The sequence below is a fragment of the Oryctolagus cuniculus genome, chromosome 14, assembly GCF_964237555.1.
Source record: "Oryctolagus cuniculus chromosome 14, mOryCun1.1, whole genome shotgun sequence".
Lineage (NCBI taxonomy): Eukaryota > Metazoa > Chordata > Mammalia > Lagomorpha > Leporidae > Oryctolagus > Oryctolagus cuniculus.
This window is the reverse complement of record NC_091445.1, coordinates 85,751,902-85,768,760: the sequence shown is the minus strand read 5'-3', so window position 1 is coordinate 85,768,760 and position 16,859 is coordinate 85,751,902. Positions and strand designations below refer to the sequence as shown.

Below are 16,859 nucleotides of genomic sequence, written 5' to 3'. Positions count from 1 at the left end.
AAGTAATGATCTACTGAAAGTATGTGGTTAGTACAAAGAGAAATAAAGTTGGGAAGATAAGAAGTCAAGCCATCCTCAGGCATGACAATTCAAATACCAGATGAATAAATAAGAGGGAAAAGAAACTAAAGGTGAAAGAGGACAATCTGGTAAGAGTCAATTACAGACAAGGCAGTCTGGAGAAGAAACGGGTAAACTTGGTTTTATACTGGTTTAGTTGTAGCCAATGATGGAGGGTCTCAGTAGAAAATTCTACCCAGCAAATAGATTTGTAAACTAATATGAAAAAGAAAAGAAATGTCCATAATGGTAAACTTTATAGTCATTTGGATAGAAGTAACAATTGGAGAGTGAAAACCATAGAGAAATAGCAGAAATCTTAGGGAACGTCTGTATTTAAAGAACAAAAGAAAGAACTGGAAGAAAGCAGAGGAGGTCAAGAATGATCAAGCATGATTTGTTGAGATAAATTTCTCTATTAAATAAAGGGTGTAATTTGGGGGGAAGCTTCACTTCTCTTTATTTCCTGACACACAGATTAATCTCACAATACTCATATCAAGGCTGATCACTCATTCCAGTATTTAAGACTAGTGTTCAGTGTTGTGAAAAACTTATCCATTTCATTTAGACATAAGCCAAAGTTTCCCTTAAAGAATAAAACTCAAGTATTAATGATTACCTTCCAAACAAAGCTGAATAAAATTTCTGCAAGCTTTAGGAGCTTCTTTGGACCACAACTCTATGTCAATATCTCCGGCTGTAGTTTTCAATAAGACCTGTAGAAAGAATATTATATCATTAATTTAAATTACCATTTGCTTTAACTAAAGTTGAATGGCTGCTCAACTTCTAGCAGTTGCTAACGAGTTTTCAAAAGAAATTTTTTGAAAGAAATTTTATAAATTTTGCTTGGCTTTTGTTATTGCATTAAAGAAAATTACACAAAGAAAATGTCACCACAGTTCACTGTACATTTAGATCTTTCAACATAACAGTTTCAGAAAAAGTTTAGGACTTAAAAAATAGTATATATGCTTTTTAATCATTGAAAAAAATTCTCATTTAAAACCATGATGCAAATTCATTATAATTCAGTTTCCCACTATATCACTTCTAATAAAATTGGTGAACCAAATTAAGAAATTAAAGACCAGGGCCAGTGTTGTGGTGTAGTGGGTTAAGCTGCTGCCTGTGACCAACATCCTATATAGGTGCTGGCTTGAGTCTCTATTGATCCAGTTCTGATATAGCTCCCTGTTAATGTACCTGGGAAAGCAGAGGAAGATGGTAGAAGGACTTGGGCCCCTTCACCCATTTAAGTGACCCAGAAGAAACTCTTGGCTCCCAGCTCTGACCTGACCAATCCTGGCAGTTGTGGCCACGTAAGGAGCAAACCCGCAGAAGGAAAATCTCTGTCTGTCTCTCCCTCTGTGTAACTGCTTTTCAGTTAATGAACTAATTTTAAAAAAAGAAATTAAAGACCAATGAGCCCATTAAATGAGGATATCAAGACGATTTCACAATGACCCTTTGACTCTACCTTCTCGTTTAAAATCCTGCTCTTCCTAGTCTACAAAGGAGTGTTCTTTTTTTCTCTCTCCTTCCCCTCCCTCTCAAAGTATTCTTAATACATTTCTGGGTTATGACTGACTAAAATGGCATGTCATAAATAGAATCCTTTGCCAGCCTCATTCCATCAGCTCCTGAGAGTGGTTACTTCTTGGTGGAAACAGCCATCTTGCAACAATCAAAACTCCTACAGAGCCCACAGGAGGAAATAGCTTATAGTTTTATTAACAACCACACTAACCAAAAAGAATGTTAGGCTCTAAATTGAACACTCTGGTACAAGCAGGGTCTGATTTGTCTAATATGGCTTTTTGTTTTTCACCCCTACTTTCACCAAAGTAGATCAATGTAAATAATTTCTAATGATTACAAAGAGTATACAGTGCAATCACTTAAAACATGAGACTGATTCCCAGGGAAAATCAGTATCATTAATATAAGTCACTTTTCTTATTTTCCAAATATCCACAAATATACTTATTTAGCAACTACAGGAAGCTTAAAAACCATTCAATTAAGTTCCTACCTTTTATGGATTCCTTGGGGGAGCTGTAAATTGGCTTCAGACAGAAAATTTGTTATCAGCAAAGCAGGAACAGCATTTCAACTTCCCTCCTAGTCCAGTGCATTTTTACTATACAACTTTCTATGTTAGTTTCTGAAGCCCAGATAATACTACCATAAATTTATATAACATCAGTGAATTCATAACATCTTTTGGAGCTTTTACCAGTTATACAGTCATCCTAGAACCACCCCCTTCAACAACCATGGAGGTGGAATAGCTGAAAACAGTCTGTGGTCAATTTTCAAATGGTTTCCTTAACTCTTACAGAATTATAAAATGCTTTACCTAAAAAGTAGTTCTCATTAGTCCACTTATGAAAAAACTGACAAAGTAGCTTCATCCACGGTCTCACAGTATATGACTTGAAACAAAAGCTGCCTAGCTACAAAATCTATTCTTTTTCTCTATTATCATAAAGCCTCTACAAAGTTCTCCACATATACCATACTATACGAGAAAAAATATTCCTCAAGCTCTAGGGCCTTTCTCAAAAGAAATCCTTATGTTGCCCTAGACACAACAGATGTGAATACAAAACAGTGCCTACAACAAAAGCAATGATAACAAACCAATCCAACGTGATTCTTCCAGGCCTAGGATGAATACATTTGGGATACAAACTGAGAGGCTGGATAATTCCCTCCAGGTCAGGATGCATCTAGAACAATGCCATGCCATGTCTTCTGATTTTCCATGAAGCTGGATATATATCCCAATCTTAGAATACTTCTAAAAAGACAAGGTCCTATTCTACTACATTATCCCCTTCAATAATTGCAATACAGCACTACTGTTAAAGGAAGCCTAGACATGCATTCTCTTACTGCATCCCTAAAGTAATGATTTCCAAACATTTGTAAGTACACAACTCTATAGCAAAAAGAGGAAAACAAGGCAATGGGTGGAGTATTAGATGGGATTAGAGCACACACCCCGAATATACAAATTTAAATACATATAATACTATATTACTCTAGTATGTATTTTATAAAAGAATCACATAAAATAAGAATTTTATAAGATTACATAGAGCTATTTTTAAATAATTCTTATTTTAATTGTGTTATTTATTAATAGTACACCATTACACCATTTTTTTATAACAGCTTTATTGAGATGTATAATCCAGTACATCTAAGAGCTGTGTAATCATCACTACCATTTAATTCCAAAACATTTCACCTAAAAAAGAAATCCTGTACCTATTAGCAGTCACTCTCCATTTCCCTTTATCCTTACCCCTTGGTAACCACTAAACCACATTCTGTCTGCATGAATGTGCCTTTTGCACATTTCATATACATGAAAACATACAATCTGTGGCCTTTTGTGCCTGGCTTCTTTCACTTAGTATGTTGCTTTCAAATTATAGAACTCTTTTTATTCTGTACACCTAAGTTTTTAAATATCTTGAAAATCACAACTTTATGCTCTGGTATTTCAAGACACACTATATGTGAGTATTCGGACAAAGTTCACAATGAATAATAATAAATGGAAATCCATATTAGAAACTACCTTTGTAATAATTTTTAACATTAGTTCATGCTGAGGCATTAGCTCTATCACTTTCCTATAGTTTGCTTATGTTCACATCATTAATATTACCTTCAATATGAAATTTGTGAGAACTGGTTTAATTGTTTTTAAAGACAGAATCCTTCAAACAGATAGCGAGGGGGAGAGAGAGAGAGAGAGAGAGATCTTCCATCTGCTGGTTCACTCCCCTGATGGTTGCAACAGCCAGTGACTGGGCCAGACTGAAGCCAGCAACCAGGAGCTTCTACTGGGTCTTTCACCTGGGAGGCAGGGACCCAAACACTCTGGCCATCTTTCACTGCTTTCCCAGGCCATTAACGGGGAGCTTGATCAAAGTGGAAGAGCTGGTTCACAAAACGGTGCCCATATGGGATGTCAGCAGCACATACACCACCACGCTGGCCCCAGATAAGTTGATGTTGATACCATGGTCTGCAAATCCACTTAGCCAGTATTAAAACAAATAACAGGGCAGGCATTCAGCATAATTGTTAATACACTGCTTGAAATGTCCATGTCTCATGTCAGAGTGCCTGGGTTTGAGTCCTAGTTAAGCACCCAATTCCAGCTTCTGGCTAATGTACACCCTGGGAGGCAACAGGAGAATGGCTCAAGTAGCTGGGTTCCTGCCACCCATCAAGATCAGCACTGAGTTCCCATTCCTGACTTTGCCCTGGCCCAGCACTGGCTGTTGAAGGCATCTGCAGAGTGAAACAGCAGATGAGAGATCTCTCTCTCTGCCTTTCAAATAAACAACAAAAATTACATCATAATACAAAAAAAGTAACTAAGTAATTGACTTTACATGTCACTTTTTAAACATAAAATTGGTACTCAAATAAATAAAGGTGAAAACAAAACCAATGTTACAGCAAAGTGGGTTAAACTGCTGCCTGCGATGCCAGCATCCCATATGGGCACTGGTTCAAGTTCCAGTTGCTCTACTTCCCATCCAGCTCCTTGCTAATAGCCTGGGTTTTCCCAGCAGAAGATGGTCCAAATGTTTGGTACCCTGTCACCAATGTGGGAGGCCTAGAAGAAGCTCCTGGCTCCTGGCTCCAGCCTGACCCAGCTCCAGTGGTTGCAGCCATCAGGGTAATGAACCAGTAGATGGCAGATCATAAATAAAAAAATAAATCTTAAAAAAAAAAGAGATAGGCTAGTGTTGCTGCATAGCAGGCTAGGCCGCCTGGGCACCAGTTTGAATCCCAGCTGCTCCACTTCTGATCCAGTTCCCTGCTAATGGCCTGAGAAAGTAGTGAAGATGGCCCCCAAGTGTTTGGGCCCCTGAAACCCATATGGGAGACCCAGAGGAAATCAACTCCAGGCTCCTGACTTTGGCATGGCATAGCTATGGCTATCTGGGGAGTGAACCAATGCATGGGAGAAATCTCTCTCTGCCTCTCCCTCTCTCTGTAACTCTGCCTTTCATATAAAAATTAAATCTTTAAAAATAATTTTAAAAAAGAAAAAAATACAAACAGATGTAGATTTTCTCCCAATACCTTTCTCTCTGTCTCTCTCTCACTGTCCACTCTGCCTGTCAAAAAAAAAAAAAAAATAGTACCTGACAGATAATAAGTGCTCAAAAGATGGTAGCCATTACTAGAACTATTATTCTTACATAATTGTTTCTGGCTACAGGAAACTTTTACCTACTGAAAAGACTGCTTGTATGTTTTGGCCACCTAGCTTGCCAGAGTTTCTTAATCTTTTCACTAATAAAGTACATGGTTCATTAATCCTTCAGCATGCATTCCCTTGGGCCATCACTACATTGTTGACACTTGCAGCTCTTTTGCTTAAAGCTCCCATAAAAAGAAATACTTCCAAAATATCATGCTTCTTAAGAATACATACATTACACTTAATTTAGATTAAGTGATAATAGTATATGGAAATTTTATCTTCAGTGAGTTTTTTTAATGCTTATGAAAAGTTCCAGCTAGTACTATATTTCTATGCGTAGTCTTCAGGAGTCAGGACCACAGCATAACACAGTGAATACATATGGACCACCACTGATGTCGTGTGTCAGTTATTTCCCAAAATGATACCATACTTTTAGAAGGGAAGACTTTTGTTCTAATGATTCCAAATATCTATGCATCCTTTCAGAAACTACATACCACTAAACAGTAAATAATTAAGCAAACATTCATTCAGCAGACTTGTTATTATAGCTGCTTTAAATTATTTCCAGGCCAAAACTCTTGCCATGCTTTTTGCAGTACAGAACTTTGAAGCTGCAATGTCTTAAATCAGCCTTACGCTGGAAGAAGTCTCAAACCGGTTTTGGAGGAGGCCTTGGGCTGTTTCATGTTCTCCATCAGCCCTTTTCCATTCAGAAGAAAAACAACATTCATCACAACTTGTAATTACATATTTATTTGCCTGATTATTTCATTCAAGTGATTCCAAAAAATGAGGATGTTGCTGTTTTTCTTTCCACTGTATCTTGAAAACATAGCAGAGAGCCTGGCAAGAGCTAGGTGCTTGATAAATATGCATAGAATGAATGATCTCCTACTCCGGAATGTATCCTTGCGAAAGCTTTTCATCTACATGATCTTGTCAAACTTTTCTCTAGAATAAAGCAACCAAGTCTGGCTCGACTAGCAGCAGTATAAACTCCAACTCACTGATGCTTAATACATCTCAGAAGCTAAGAGAAACACCAGCATTAATTCATCCAGCCAGCCAGCAAATACTTGAACTCCTTCTACCATGTGTCAAACACTATTTTAGATGCTTGACTCCACCCTCATGGTTTTTACAGGCTATGGGGGGAGAGCAGTGGGGAGGATATAATAAATAAATACATAATAAATACTATAGGAAAAAACCTAGACATTAAGGGAGTCAGAAAATGATGGGATGCAGGGCATGGCTGAGATCTGCTATTTCACAGAAAAGGAGAAAGACTACCTTACCAAGGATGACATACGTAAGAGGTAAAACAGCAAACCAGATGAGCAACCTACTGGATCCTTACCAGTGTTTATCAACTGAGAGCGACAGTGCATTCAAGAAACATTTGAAAATATGAGAAGGTAGGTAGTTGGGGTTTTCACACTGAGGTAGAGAAAGGGTGGGAAAGTGGATGAAGGTGGCGAGTGGGATGGGGATGCTAAGCTACAATGCCTGGGAAAGTTCAAACAGCAAGGAACTGCAAGACTAATTCTGCCCAAAATGCCCACTAAAATTCACCTTACCAAATGTCAGGGAAAAAAAGATTGTATAAATAATTTGATACAAGCATGCAACAGAATCATATTTTATGTAAATTTATTTATCCTAATTCAATTATATAGTTTCAATCCCACCATTTATTTAGTTCATCACATTCCATATGTGATATGGACTAGGTCTCAGTTCAAGAATTCAGAAGACAGTTATCCCAGGATTAACTCCTCTGTCTCATACTGTACACAAATACCTTGGATGGGGATTTCCCTATCTTGACCACCAAACTAGAGAATCATTCTCCCATTCTAATGTGGTAACATCTCCCATTCTCCACTCTGTCTGACAGTATCTCACATTATAAGACCAGCTCAAAAGATACTTTGTCTACAAGGTTTTTCAAAACTTTCTTAGTTGCTCACTCTTCAGCATTGCCATGACAATATGCTCTCCTCTCCACAAACAGACCTACCTCTCCTCTCCACAAACAGACACAGCATAAAGTTTTTCTTTACCTTCTTGTCCCTCAACCTAAATTATAAGCTTTTCCTGGGCAACAACTAGCCCTCGTCCATCTTTCTATTACCAGTACCGAGTACAGTGCCTGGCGCCTAACAGGCAAGGCGTACAAAGAACGGAGAATTAACGCTGTCCAAGTCAAACAAAGAATATGTCACACTAAAAAATGTACTTTAGCAAACCTAAGATCCTGGAAAACCCCAGCCTGAGTTGGGTTAACACAAGAAATAAGGTCAGAGGCTGTTAGAGAAACCTCCAGTTAAGCATTTTTTCCAAGTGCATGCTGAGAAGTGACAACTTCGGTGTTCTCTACGCAACACTGTCCGTGGACAACACATCTCGTGGTTTCTGCCAACCGGAAGGTCCTTGGACTCACCGAACCTGGGAGGTCTCAGTTTAGGGAGACCAGGTGATAATACCAGGTAAGATGCTCACCTTCCCGTTCGTGGGAGGCTCCTGGATGTAGATGTTGCTCATGCTGGTCAGTGCTCAGGGCTCTGTTCTTTACTGGGGATGCGAGCGGACGGCTGGTTCCTAAAGCTGTTCTTTTTTCATTACACGCTTCCTTAAGTTAGATGGCCTGGGAAAGCTTCAGTTGGTCAGTATCACGCAAGACAATTAGCACCAAGCACTACTTTCACCCAAAACTAGCCTCTCACGGACGCCGCCATGTTCCTCCTAGACCAGACCACCGCTAACTCAGAGAAAGGGAAGTCCGATATCGTCAACGGAATGATAAAAATATCCTAAAGCTTCACTGGCTTGATATAAATTGTAAATTGTTGTATCACTATTAAAAGGAACTCTCCGTAAATCTTGATAGTGTCTGTTGCACCATAATCGTGTGCAAGTCACACTCACCCCCCCAAAAGCTAGCCGCAATGGTTCAGACCAGGTGGAGTATGCACTATGACTCGCCCGGAAACTGCATCCGCAGCTTCTTGGTTCCGCTATCGCTAGAGGCTTATAGGGCCTTCCCTGCCTGTCGCGAAGGTGCCTCGGAGCGAGTGAGAGGCGGCCGCTTTTGCTGAACTTTGTCCCCGCAGCGGGCGGGAAGCAGACGCTTTCTCGACAGCTGAAGGCTCCGGCGACCCTTTATACCAGCGTCATGGCAGTCCCAGGTGAAGCCTAACAGGAGGACGCGTGCGTCCGAGCAGGAAGGGAGCGGTGGGGCAGGGTAGAGGGCGGTGAGCTGGGGAGGAGAGCAGAGGGCCTTTAGCTGGCGGCCCTGAAATGAACCGGTCTGGCTGGCTCACCCGGGAAAGTTTACACGACAGCTCCGAAGGCAGGAAACCTCCTCGTCCCCTAGCCGAGCCCCAGTCGCCCGGGATGACAGGGGAAGTGTGTTGTGGACGGGAGGGAAGAAGGAAGGGCAGTGACTAACTGTAGGCCCCAGCTGGCGGGCGCCCGAGAAAACCCTGCCTCGACTTCGGTATGGCTTAAAGTGAAATCGGGAGTGGGAGCTCCTGGAGGGTCCGGGTAGCCAGAGGCATTGCTGGCACTGGGATGAAGCGGGCGGGCGTGCGGGGTTCTACTCGGTTGCACGCCGCTGCTGTGTGGCCTGAGACTTCAGGCCTGGACTTTCTCGGCCTCAGTTTCCTTAACTGCAAAGAAGTAGCGCTGTTGGATCTGAGGTTCCTTCTAGCTCTCAGCTCTGTGTCCAGAGGTCACTGAGCCCCAGACGGTAGGCCCTGGGGAGGAAGTGCTTGTGAGATGCCCTGCTCCGCACCTACCCGCTTGTTGGAGGTTCTAGCAAGGACCGGCTTCGCCGTCAATCGGCCTTACCCAGGTGCTCTGCAGCAGATTCACAGTGCAAAAAGATTTTGCACAGTCCTCGGACTCAGAACCCCAACTTATTTAAACCTGCGCTTCCCGCCCATTATTTGACCTCATTCGTTGTTGTGCGGCTGCCTTTTCTGAACCTTATTCTAAAGACAGCTCTTGGGGGATTGCAAGTGCTTCTCTACCAACTGCAGTTTGGGGGCGAGCACTTCCGGAGTTGTGAGAGAGGAAACGGGCGCTATTAAGTGCCTACTGCACGCCAGATTCTCGGCTAAGCACTGGGAATTCAGTGGTAAACAAAGAGAGCTGCTCTTCACACAACTTACAAGAGAGAGAAATGTACAGAAGGTGGGAACAGTGCTGTGACAAATTAAAATCAAGGCCTTAGGAAACACGTGGAGAGGCCACCAAACAGGGTACAGGGAAGGCCAAAAGGAATTTCCAGAGGATGTGGTGTTTAAGGAGAAGCCTAGAGGTTTGTAAGAGGGCTAGAGTGGGAAGAGGGGAGATTGTAGTCAGGATTGGATCGCTAAAGGAAGAAGAAATATGTGGAAAGAAGAAAGCGAAGATGTTTGCTATGGAAAGAAGTCAGAACACAAGAGGAAGAAATCAACCATAGCTAATGTGTTCTGAGTGTTTACTATGTGTCAAATGTATCAGATACTGTGTCAGACGTTGGTATTTTGTCTCATTTAACAGTCAGAGCCACACGGTGAGTCGGGTTAATATTCCTGTCTTACAGACAAGGAAACTGAGGGTTAGAGAAGTCAAATATCTTGCCTATTATGAGATAGCTAACAATGACAGGCCAGTCTGGACCCTCTGCACTATTCCATTTGCTAGGCGATTAAAACTTACAATATAGTTTCCAACTCTTAAAGAGCCTTGTAACCCATGACAAGAAGCTTGAACACTATCCTACACACAGTAGGAGGCAATTTAAGGGCTTTTGAGCAGAGTCACATTTTGGAGAGAACAGTCTGGCTATCCAGCAAATTGGAGGAAAGCCAGTTTGGAGTCAAAGCCACCAGTTTGAAATCATCCTGGTAAGCTCGGATGATGCCTGACAAAGATATGGTCTCAGTGAGGAATGAGAGAAGCAGATAGGTTAAAGATGTATTTTTGGTGGTAGAATCACTAAGAATTCGTGACTGGTTAAATGTGGGTGGGTTGAAGAGGTCAGAGGGTTTCCCTGGGTTTCAGTGTCAGGCAGTGGGTGGGATGTTTGCTGATTGAAGCAACATCTCACACCCAGCAGGGTGTAGGGGAATGACAGTCACATCAGTTTCTACCTGAGGTTAATCAGACATTGGAATGAAAATACTTAATACTAAGATACAATCTGTAGCTCAGGAAAGAAGTCAGAATCAAAGACGATTTGGATGTCATCCACACATATATCGGGAGGTAAAGCCATGGGAGGCGATGACTGCTCATGCGGAGTGTGCAGGGCATGAGGGAGGGCCTGTGGCTGACACCTGAGGAGTGTCAACATCTAAGGGGCCCTCAGAGAAAAAATGACAAGCCAGTGCAATAGACCCCTGTGACATCCTGTCAGGGAAGTCAGCCTTAGTGGTCTTTGCATCATATGACTGCTTCCAAAGTTGGGCTGTTGTCAGTCGCTTGTTTCGTTACTTGAGCAGGCTTTTTTAAGCACCTGTGTGGCACGGGCATGCTGGGGGACACAATGTCATAGTCCAGGCCTTCATAAAAGCTTAAGTCTGGTAATGAAAATGTGCCGCTTAAGAGGACAATCAAGTGGTTTTTTTTTCCAAAGCCCCTGTTGAAATTCCCTTTAACTTAGACCAGTGGTATAGATATGTTAACCTTCTTTCAATTCAAAATAATGCATCAAAGTATAATAACCTTAAATTGTGCCATTAAGCTAGATGGCAAGACATGGACAGACTGTTTCAGCCCTGCAAAAACTGCGATAATCGCCATGACAGTGCTGTAAAAGTATAATACAGTGTCATTAGAAAACAGAGATACAGAAAATGTTAAGATAATTTCTTGGGTGATTGATCCAGTGATTAAAGGGAAATAGGGCCCTGTTGTAACCTTTTAGGGTGATCATCAAGGGGGACAAGTATTATTCTTTTTTAGGTATAATGAATTCAGCTTGGTGTTTCTTGGGAATAGTTCTGTTAGTGATTATTGTTAAGGCACAACTCTACAAAGTAATGAGGCTGCTTTCCAAAAACCACACCAAAAATTAGCCGTGTCTGTTGTATAGTCATGTGCTTCAGTTGATTTTCCATAGCATAGTGGATGAGCTTATGCTTGCCATTAGATAAGTAATGCAATGAAATTTTGTAGACTCTTAGGAAAATCCTAGACTCTGTTCTTAGAGAAATGACATTTGAACATGTTTGAGTAAAATTTACTTTCATTGAAAACCTTTTTCTCATTCAGAGTTGTTCAAATTAGCTCTGACATTCGTGTCAGTTATTTACCATTCTCTGTAATGATTTGACCTGCACAAGTGGCGGTATGTGTTACTCCTGTAGTTGGGCACAAAAAAAAATTTGGCAGGGGTGGGTTGTTTCTCTTTCAGTAATGTGTACTTAGCCAAGTTAACATTTCAATGAAGTCTACTTTGGCCAAGTTAACATTTTGATCAGAGACAAAGATTTTTCTAACATTCTATGATGTCTTTTTGTCACAGAAGTGTTCTCAATTATACTACATCTGATTTCAGTTCTCATCAAGCCACCTAACCTTTCTGAAGCTTACTTTCCTTGTCCCCATAATGAAGTGAGTTGATGGCTAAGGTTCCTTAAACTTCTAAAATGTTAAAATTACAAAGTAGGGCTGGTGCTGTGGCATAGCAAGTAAAGCTGCTGCCTGCAGCACCAGCATCCTATATGCGCACCAGTTCAAGTTCCAACTGCTCCACTTCCAATCCAGCTCCCTGCTAATGTGCTTGAGAAAGCAGCAGAGGAGGACCCAAGCACTTGGACCCCCATACACATGTGGGAGACTGAAAGAAGCTCCTGACTTCTAGCTTCAGCCTGGCTCAGCCCTGGCCTTTACAGCCATTTGAGGAGTGAACCAACAGATCAAAGATTCTCTCTCTCTCTGCCTCTATTTGAGGAGTGAACCAGTAGATGAAAGATTCTCTCTCTGCCTCCCTAAAATTCTTCATCTCCCTCTCTGTAACTCTGCCTTTCAAATAAATAAATAAATCTTAAAAAGAGTATTACAGTGCCCCCCACCTCTGCAAGAATGAGGTGTATTCTGAGCATAGTAAGTCACTCTTCCTTTCCTGTCGCAGTCCTCCCATGCATCCTACAGTTTTGCAAACTCTGACTTGGCCAGTTATCCTCTGACCATCTCCTGTGTTTTTCCACCTATATGTCTTTGTTATTGGCCTCCCTTTATTGTCCATACCTGTCTGAAGGACATTTCAAATTTCTGAGCTGAGCATCTTACCTGCCACCATTTCATGCTTATTAATGCAACTGTGTATTTTATTTATTTGAAAGAGGTACAGAGAAAGGTAGAAGCAGAGAGAGAGTTCTTCCATCCCCTGGTTCACTCACCAAATGTCTTCAACAGCCGGAGCTCAGCCTATCTGAAGCCAAGAACCAGGAGCTTTTTCCAGGTCTCCCACATGGGTACAGGAGTCCAAGGACTTGGGCCATCCTCCACTGCTTTCCCAGGCACACTAGCAGGGAGCTGGATCGGAAGTGGAGCAGCCGGGACTCAAACCAGCGCCCATATGGGATGCCGGTGCTGCAGGCCAGGGCTTCAACCCACTGTGCCACAGCGCTGGCCCATGTGTATCTTTTATAACACCTGACACATTCTGTCTTGTCTAAGAGCTATGAGTGTATTATCCTACATAAGCTAGTACATCAGATACAAGAAGTGAAACCTCTCAAATTTGTTCCCAAAATCATCAGTTAATAAAACTTTATTTAAAATCTGCAATGTAACTTATCTGAAGAATTTAAAAATACAGTCATTGCTCTATGCCAGAGAAAGCTTACATGACAATAACTATTTTTTAAATAACTTTTCTTAGGGTTTTGTTTGAGGAAAGTTTTTGAAAACAATTAATTGAATCACCTTTCATTTTTAAAGATACCTAACTGTGTGTGGTAACACATCTCTTACCTTTTTCTCACTCTTAGCTTAGTTTTCCATTCTTTAAGTAACAGAAGGAACTCAGCTTATGATGCTTCAGCGTACAGTTTTTCAACTTTGCATTGGTGCAAAACAGATGATGCATTCAGTGTAAACCTTCCTTTGAATTTTGATCTTTTTCCTGGCTAGCAGTGTATGGTATGCTACTCTGTTGCAATGTGGGTGCACACCTAGCTGCAGCTCCCAGTCGGCTGAGTGATCATGTTGGGAAATCATTTTGGTACCCTACAGAGTAGTGTTTCTAAGCTGCCATGTTTGGTAGGCTAGGAGTATTAAGTTTATTTTTGACTTATGATATTTTCAACTTATCATAAATTTATCATAACTATATCTTAATGTCAAGGAGTATCTGTATATGAAATCTTCCTTCTTTTATACAAATAGCAGTGTATCATGATAACTATATCCAGTCCTCTATTGATATTTAAATTATTTTTACTCTTTTACTATTAAAATTATACTTTAGTGAATAACTTTGTACTAAGTCAATTCATAGTTGTGCAGGTGAATGAGGAGGATTAATTTACAGAAGTAAAACTGCTGGATCATAAGAGTATGTATGTTTATAGTTTTGATAGATTTTGCCCCTTAGCTTTCCATAGAGATGGTACAGGAGTACTTCAAGAAATTCCTGAGGGCTGATGCTGTGGCAGTGGGTTGAAGCCACCGTCTGCAATGCCAGCATCCCATATGGGCATTGGTTCAAGTCCTGTCTGCTCCACTTCCAATCCAGCTCCCTGCTATGGCCTAGGAAAGCAGTGGAAGATGGCCCAAGTCCTTGGGCCCCTGCACCCACATGGGAGACCTGGAAGAAGCTCAGCTGGCTCCTGGCTTCGGATCAGCCCAGCTCCGGCTGTTAACAGCCGTTTGAGGAGTGAACCAATGCGTGGAAGATCTCTCTCTCTGCCTCTCCCTCTCGGTAACTCTGCCTTTCAAATAAATAAATCTTAAAAAAAAAAAAAAAAAAAAAGAAAGAAATTCCTGATAAAATACAATTAAGAGATGTGTTTATTTTGATGCAAAAAATGAAATCTATGCATAGTTTTTTCATAATATGCATTTTTCACAAGCTTTTTTAGACTGTTTATATGCATAGATTTTTTTTTTGGCACCAAAATAAACTTATCTTTTAATTCCATTTTCCACGAACTTTTTGAAGTCTCCATGTATTACAACTAATTTATACTCCTACAGCAATGTACAGGGTTATCTGTCCCATACTATCTACAACCTTTTTCTATCTCTGCTACCATTAACTGCAAATGGACTCCCAGGATAAGAGTGAACATCTCTATATGTTTAGTCCTTTCTGTTTCCTTTTTTGTGAATTTTCTGTCCAGATTCTCTGCTCATTTTTTCTACTGTTTGTCTTTTTTGTAATAATTTGCCAGGTTTTATAAAGTAGGGATAATTGTCCTTTCTTGGTCCTATTATTTGCAAATATTTTCTCCTAAGTTTTCATTTGTTTTTTTTTTTTTTTTTTTTTTTAAAGACAGAGCTCCCATCTGCTGGTTCACTCCCCAAATCCCTGTAACTTCCAGGCTGACCTGGGGCTGGAGCCAGGAGTCCAGACCTTGACCTAAGTCTCCCACATGGAAAGCAGAGACCCAATTATTTTAGTGATTACCTGCTGCCTCCCAGGATCTGTGTTGCTAGAAGCTAGAAATGGGACCTGGAGCCAGGAATCAAACTCTGATTGGAATGTGAGCATCTTAACCTCTTGGCCAAATGCCTACCCCTTGTGTGTGTGTCTTTTGAGTTTACTTTTAAGGTATTTTGCCACTCAGATATTTTTAAGTAGTCAAATATATAAGTATTTAAGGCTTTTTAAATTGAAGGTCATGATTAGAAAGGAAAACTTCAAGGGAAGCAGCTATATTACTCTGCACAACCTTAGAAAAATTCATAAAGAAGTGGAACAAAGAACAGTGAGGGCTGGGGTAAGGGATAACTTAGCTGAGTAAGGGCTTTACATTATGGCCTTGCTATTCTGTTTGTTTGTTTGTTTGTTTGTTTATTTATTTGACAGGCAGAGTGGACAGTGAGAGAGAGAGACAGACAGAAAGGTCTTCCTTTGCCGTTGGTTCACCCTCCAATGACCGCCGCGGCCGGTGCGCTGTGGCCGGCGCATCACGCTGATCTGAAGCCAGGAGCCAGGTGCTTCTCCTGGTCTCCCATGGAGTGCAGGGCCCAAGGACTTGGGCCATCCTCCACTGCACTCCTGGGCCATAGCAGAGGGCTGGCCTGGAAGAGGGGCAACCGGGACAGAATCCGGCGCCCCAACCGGGACTAGAACCTGGTGTGCCGGCACCACAAGGCAGAGGATTAGCCTAGTGAGCCGCGGCGCCGGCCCAGCTATTCAGTTTCACATGGATTTTGGATACCATTGTGCTGGCAGGATTCTTCCAAACAACAGGTAGGGTCTGGTTGATTTAAACAGGAAAGGAAAGATAGTAGGGAGCTCGGTGCATCTAACCAAAGCCTGGATCATTAGGCTCAAAAAAGAGAAAAGACTAAGGGAACCTACATACAGGATTCTGCACAGGCCTTCACCTGGTTAGGACTGCTGCTGCTGCCACTGGGCCCAGTGGCCCGAGTGGCACTAGAAACTGATTCAGACAGTGAAATGAATTAACACTCTCAACTTTCTTGTGTCAGTTGTCTAAAATCTGCGTTGTCAGTTGCCTCGAATTCAGTTCCCCAGGTGGAAGCATTTAGTCTGCCAGGTGATCATGAAAATTAGACAGATTAAGCTGAAATGTTAATTTAACCAAAGGACTGGTGAGGAAATAGCTGATATGAAGTTATTTTATTCAGAGTTCTTGTTATAGTTGCCTTTCACGTGAAAGCTTCAATTTTGTTAAAGATGTCCTACCCAGGAAAAGTTTCTTATTTTTTTCATTCTAGGATACTTAAATGATGAGTTTTATCAGTGCCTTTTGTAACAAATAAGTTCAAATCTAATACACATTGAGAAGAGATTATTTTGGATCTGTCCATGACAAGAGTTTTTAGTCTGTTGTTGGAACAATAATGGTGCATTTAGCACAGTTTTGTTCAGTGTTATTCAGCATCTGTAGTTTCTATGGAAACAGACTTAATGTTGACCTGGATTCTCTGTAGGATTTTTCCTGCATGCAGTTATCTTCATAATGAAAGAGCCTTAATTTTATCCCACTGACAGTTCTAACACAGTGTGATGTATGTGTTCTTACATGATGCAGTTAAAAAAAAAAAAACACCACAGGATGTGTGTGAAAATGAGACTGGGGCACAGTGCTCAAAACAGGAAAGGAAATTTGTCATCAGTGACACATTTAAAATGATAGCCAAGGGGCTGGCACTGTGGCATAGTGGGTATAGCCACCACCTGTGGTACAGGCATCCCATATGAGCACCAGTTCAAGTCCCAGCTGCTCTACTTCCGATCAAGCTCTCTGCTATACCCTGGGAAATCAGTGGAAGATATCCCAAGTCCTTGGACCTCTGCACCCACGTAGGAGACCCAGAAGAAGCTCCTGGCTCTTGCCTTCAGATTGAT

At 41.3% G+C, this 16,859-nt stretch overlaps 2 protein-coding genes across 10 annotated transcripts in view; one reads left to right on the top strand and one right to left on the bottom strand.

Moving 5' to 3' along the window:
- The window catches only part of CWC27 (CWC27 spliceosome associated cyclophilin), a 233,224-nt gene extending 224,920 nt beyond the window's left edge, over positions 1 to 8,304 (bottom strand). For 4 of the 5 annotated variants that reach the window (XR_011382063.1, XM_051853710.2, XM_002714061.5 and 1 more), the window contains exons 1-2: positions 7,820 to 8,304; positions 683 to 779 (exon numbers count right to left, since the gene is read on the bottom strand). Coding sequence is in view for 4 of the 5 variants with exons in the window: in XM_051853710.2 (XP_051709670.1) it covers positions 683 to 779; positions 7,820 to 7,861 (139 nt within the window). In the remaining variant the exon portion in view is untranslated. The remainder of the gene's footprint in view (positions 1 to 682; positions 780 to 7,819) is intronic. The other variant, XM_070056755.1, reaches the window with a different exon arrangement.
- Positions 8,305 to 8,313: 9 nt separating this feature from the next.
- Positions 8,314 to 16,859, top strand: part of SREK1IP1 (SREK1 interacting protein 1) — a 38,973-nt gene continuing 30,427 nt past the window's right edge. For 3 of the 5 annotated variants that reach the window (XM_070056758.1, XM_008262268.4, XM_070056757.1), the window contains exon 1: positions 8,314 to 8,505. In XM_070056758.1, the coding sequence (XP_069912859.1) occupies positions 8,493 to 8,505 (13 nt within the window). In that variant the 5' untranslated portion in view covers positions 8,314 to 8,492. Of the gene's footprint in view, positions 8,506 to 11,884; positions 14,238 to 16,859 lie in introns of those variants that run through there. The other 2 variants (XM_070056756.1, XM_017344748.3) reach the window with 2 other exon arrangements.